Raw genomic sequence first — 5,000 nt, 5'->3', positions numbered from 1 at the left:
ATACTTGAGTAAAAGTACAAGTACTCTATCAAAACATTTACTTGAGTAGAAGTTGAAGTGTTCTTTAAAAACTTTACTTAAGTAGAAGTACAGAAGTATTCAGCATTTTTTGTACTTGAGTATTGCAAGTAGTTTAGTCTAAAATTTATTACTCAAGTACTGAAAGTAAAAAGTACAAGTATTGTGTTTTGAATTAATTAAAGAAAGCCATCAAAGTTTGATTATCAATTGTTTTTATATATCACTTACAAATCAAAGATGTCAAAGATCACAAATACAAGTGTTCTGTATGTACTTAAAAAACTGGGGTTAACACTTCGTACACAAAAAACAGATAACCTATGTCCCGCTACGTTGTAGGTTTGACGCAAAAGTACAAATTCGCCATAATTTAGCTGAGAAAACGAGGTGTATTTTGGACGTAAAATCCGTCCGTCGGATTCTAAGGGTGAGCTTACTGCCCTGCGTTTACCCCCAATAAATGCCCTTACCCTATAAAAACACTACACTATAAAATGGGCACATGATTAGTCAGCACGTCACCTTTATTGCCAGCTAATGTTAAGTGAATTCTGCAGCACGCCATGAACATAATTAGGTTAGTTAGCTAAGATATCTAACCTAACTAGTGCTTACTGCGCTCTTCTGCTGTTACCAAACACGGTACCATCTCTTTTAATGAGATAAAAAGCGAATTATTTGGAATAATTTCAAATATATGTGTATTTGTATAAATATGTAAATGAAGCTGAAGGTGCTGGAAAATACTGAAAATGGACCTTCAAAGTGCTGTACAAGTGCATGAATTCCACCTTGTAACTTCACACGCACAAAAATCGAGAGGTGCACGACCTCGCGACGCGACTGCGCGCGTGGTTAACGCGCATGGGCGGAGCCACCGCGATTGCGTCATTTTTGCCGCGCGGACCCTTCCCGCAGTAACAGCGTGTCAAGTGAACCTAGATTACGAAGCTCAAGTGTTCAGTGAAGGCAGCAGCAGAGTTAACGAGACGCGACCGGAGCATGCGCAGTTTTCATAAGACAGCCTGATCGCTTGACCCGGTGACAGCGCCAGCTAACATGTATATAATTGTAACGAGTAACTATACAGCACGTAAAAAATATATCGGAGTAAAAGTATTAAACTGATGGAAAATATGTAGTGAAGTAAAAGTGGAAGTAGGAGAAAAAAATAATACTCCAGTAAAGTACAGATACAGCATTTTAGTACTTAAGTACAGTAGCGAAGTAGTTCTACTTCGTTACTATACAACTCTGCTCAAATCACAGGGCCTGTATTCTCCCCTCTATTAACTCTACTGCACTAACTCAAATCACAGGGCCTGTATTCTCTCCTCTATCAACTCTACTGCACTAACTCAAATCACAGGGACTGTATTCTGTCCTCTATTAACTCTACTGAACTAACTCAAATCTCAGGGCCTGTATTCTCTTCACTATCAACTCTACTGCACTAACTCAAATCACAGAGCCTGTATTCTCTCCACTATCATCTCTACTGCACTAACTCAAATCACAGGGCCTGTATTCTCCCCTCTATTAACTCTACTGCACTAACTCAAATCACAGGGCTACACCAGCTCCTCTCAGCAGCCGTGTGCAGCTGGTTGTGCTTCACTGGCACTCGAGAGAAAACGAGTGCTGGAGACCTGGCCAGAAAGACACGTCATAACCGAGCAATAATCGGTTGAAAAAGCCCCCATGAGGACAGGTGCAGTGGAGCCGTTTCCACGGCTGCCACCAGATCGGTGTGGGGAGGTACAGGGGAAACCGGAGCCGGTAGAGTCCCGCGGCGAGCCCAATGCTTGGCTGCTGCGGGAACACCGGAAGGTCACGACGAGAAACGGAGGCGTTCTGAGTGTTGGCGTCGAGAGTCGTGTCCCACACAGGGGGCTGTGTCCCGGACACGGGGGCCTGACCGGGACATGGGGGACATCTCGGGATGAGAAGACACGTGGTTTTGCTGTGTGGAAGCAGCTCCATCCCAGTTTGCTTGTTTAAATGTTAAATCTGTTTTTTTTTACCTGCTTAAGTCTTACGCCTCAACAAACTACAGCTTTGCTTTATTTCGCCCGCCACAACAAATGTGATGGATGCATTTCCGGTTTAGGTGAGGGCATCAGGTTTCATGATGCGGTAATTATTAGTGTTTATAGGGAATGTATGCACATTTCAAATAATGTAGCTGAAAATGTATTACCTTTAAAGAAGTTTGCAGCAAAGCCAGCTTTGTTGACAGTTCCATCCGAGACAAATTTCATCCACAGTGTGTTGGATGTAGAGCGAATATCTTCAGGTTTGTCATAGCCACAGAACCGACCAATCAGAGGGCTGTTCTCGGACAGGCCATCTCGCACCTCCAGATAGTCATACGCACAGCTATCGTGCCTCTCAATCTACACACACACACACACACACACACACACATGCTCAGTCATCACCTTCAGAACCCACATGCAGAAACACAAACATCTCATCTATTCTTTATCGTGCCAACAGCACCTTAAGTGTTTAACTAACATTCCAATGAAAACAGGATCTCACATACCAGACGCATGTGTGTGTGTGTGTGTGTGTGTGTGTGTGTGTGTGTGTGTGTCCTGGTATGCCAAGGTCTATGGGTTAGTGCCCTGTCTTCCTTTGGTTAGTACGTGTGCATGTGGAGGTGAAATGAGAGTTTTCCATCCTGCCTTTGTGAGTGTCTCTCTCTCTCTTCGCTCACACAAACACACACACACACACACACACACACACACACACACACACACACACACACACACACACACACACACACGTACATCTAAGTAAAACATAGAACATCTTCCTTTTCACTCTCAAAGCATGTCTGTGACCTTCTCCTGCACTCTAGCCTATAAATGAGCCTATAACATCAACTATACCACCACCACTGTACCACACACACACACACACACACAGCACACTTATACAGCTACAGCACTACAGTACACTTAGATGAAGATTACACTCTAATCTGACAGAGACAGAGAAATAGAATGACAGAGAGAGAGAGAGAGAGAGAGAGAGAGAGAGAGAGAGAGAGAATGAAGTGAAGTGAAGGAAGAAGGAAGTGGGAAGGGAGAGAAGAATGCATGAGGTGCTGTGAAGAGAAGAGAAGGTGTAGATCTTGCTGGGTGGAGTTGCACCTCGAAGGCCTGAAAGCTGAGAGCCACGCTGTAGCCCTGCGTCACGGAGATCCTCCACACACACTCCTTAGAGGGCCTGTAGTCGTCTGGGTAGTTGGGAGACTGGATCTGCCCCGAGTCCTTACTGATCTCACCTCCACACACCGCTACAGATGGAGAGAGAGACAGGGAGGGGACAAGAGAGAGAGGGGGAGAGGGAGAGAGGGAGGGAGAGGGAGAGAGAGAACAGTATATTTTGAGCCATGATGCACATTATAAGACAGAGGCACACAGCTTAACTGAAGTTCCCATCTGAAGTACACTGGCTGCCTCGGCCCTGTGTGTTCCTCTCCGTTTAGTACATGCAGGAATGAGCCCTGCTGGACGGAGGGTGGAGGGTGGAGGGTGTAGCTCTGGGCCGGAGCTACGCCCGCCAGACGGGGGACGCACCTTCGTAGACGACGGAGAAGCCCTTCCCCACCCAGTTACTGCTGCTGCGAAACTCGATCCACATGCGGCTGTCGGTGGAGAGCAGTGATTCTGGAATCCTATCGCCGCAGAAACGGCCTGTGCATCATAAACACACACACACACACACACACACACACACACACACACACACACACACATGCACGCACGCAACAAAAGTGCAGAGAGACGCGATCAGAGATATTTTAGAAGTGCTGGCACATAAAGCCCTTCAGGGCTGCGCTGGAATCATGTTTTTGTTTCCCACTGTCCCTAAATTCCCAGCGGGTGCAGGTCTGTCCGGCCGCGTGTACCTAGCAGAGGGGCTTTTCTCCAATATCCGTCTCGCACCTCGATGTAGTCGTACCAACACAGACTGCTCTTATACAGGTCCATGGTGGTGAAGTTGAGAACAATCTAGAGGAGAAACACCAGCGGTTGAACAGCTTGTAAAAAGACAGAAGATTCCAAATATCACGTTGCTAGGCAAGCAGCGGATGTGTGTGTGTGTGTGTGTGTGTGTGTGTGTGTGTGTGTGTGTGTGTGTGTGTGTGTTACCTTCTCCCCGGGTGTGACGGAGATCCTCCAGACGCAGTGTGTGTATGAGGGATAGCCGTTTGGGTAACCGGGGGAGGAGAAGTTGCCCGCCGAGTCCTGCAAGGTCTCTCCGCACGCTGGGGGAGAGAAGGGGGGTATGGGCGGTTACCTACGGGGCGGTTACCTACGGGGCGGTTACCTACGGGGCGGTTACCTACGGAGCGGTTACCTACGGGGCAGTTACCTACGGGGCGGTTACCTACGGGGCGGTTACCTACGGGGCAGTTACCTACGGAGCGGTTACCTACGGGGCAGTTACCTACGGGGCAGTTACCTACGGGGCGGTTACCTACGGGGCGGTTACCTACGGGGCAGTTACCTACGGAGCGGTTACCTACGGGGCAGTTACCTACGGGGCGGTTACCTACGGGGCGGTTACCTACGGGGCAGTTACCTACGGGGCAGTTACCTACGGGGCGGTTACCTACGGGGCGGTTACCTACGGGGCGGTTACCTACGGGGCAGTTACCTACGGGGCGGTTACCTACGGGGCAGTTACCTACGGGGCAGTTACCTACGGGGCGGTTACCTACGGGGCAGTTACCTACGGGGCGGTTACCTACGGAGCGGTTACCTACGGGGCAGTTACCTACGGGGCAGTTACCTACGGGGCGGTTACCTACGGGGCAGTTACCTACGGGGCGGTTACCTACGGGGCAGTTACCTACGGGGCAGTTACCTACGGGCGGTTACCTACGGGGCAGTTATCAGCAGCACCGCCTGCATGTGTCTAGAAATCAGTTCACTCATTTTACTGGTGCCAGTGGAAGT

At 48.6% G+C, this 5,000-nt stretch overlaps 1 protein-coding gene across 9 annotated transcripts in view; it reads right to left on the bottom strand.

Moving 5' to 3' along the window:
- The window catches only part of LOC143493626 (dorsal-ventral patterning tolloid-like protein 1), a 61,623-nt gene that overhangs the window by 28,819 nt on the left and 27,804 nt on the right, over positions 1-5,000 (bottom strand). For all 9 annotated transcript variants that reach the window (XM_076992156.1, XM_076992153.1, XM_076992161.1 and 6 more), the window contains exons 11-15: positions 4,191-4,306; positions 3,947-4,049; positions 3,615-3,731; positions 3,186-3,331; positions 2,222-2,417 (exon numbers count right to left, since the gene is read on the bottom strand). In XM_076992156.1, coding sequence (XP_076848271.1) covers positions 2,222-2,417; positions 3,186-3,331; positions 3,615-3,731; positions 3,947-4,049; positions 4,191-4,306 — 678 coding nt within the window. The remainder of the gene's footprint in view (positions 1-2,221; positions 2,418-3,185; positions 3,332-3,614; positions 3,732-3,946; positions 4,050-4,190; positions 4,307-5,000) is intronic.

The sequence above is a fragment of the Brachyhypopomus gauderio genome, unplaced genomic scaffold (assembly GCF_052324685.1).
Source record: "Brachyhypopomus gauderio isolate BG-103 unplaced genomic scaffold, BGAUD_0.2 sc90, whole genome shotgun sequence".
Classification (NCBI taxonomy): Eukaryota; Metazoa; Chordata; class Actinopteri; order Gymnotiformes; family Hypopomidae; genus Brachyhypopomus; species Brachyhypopomus gauderio.
The sequence above is the reverse complement of the archived record's forward strand: the minus strand, read 5'-3'. Positions and strand labels throughout refer to the sequence as shown.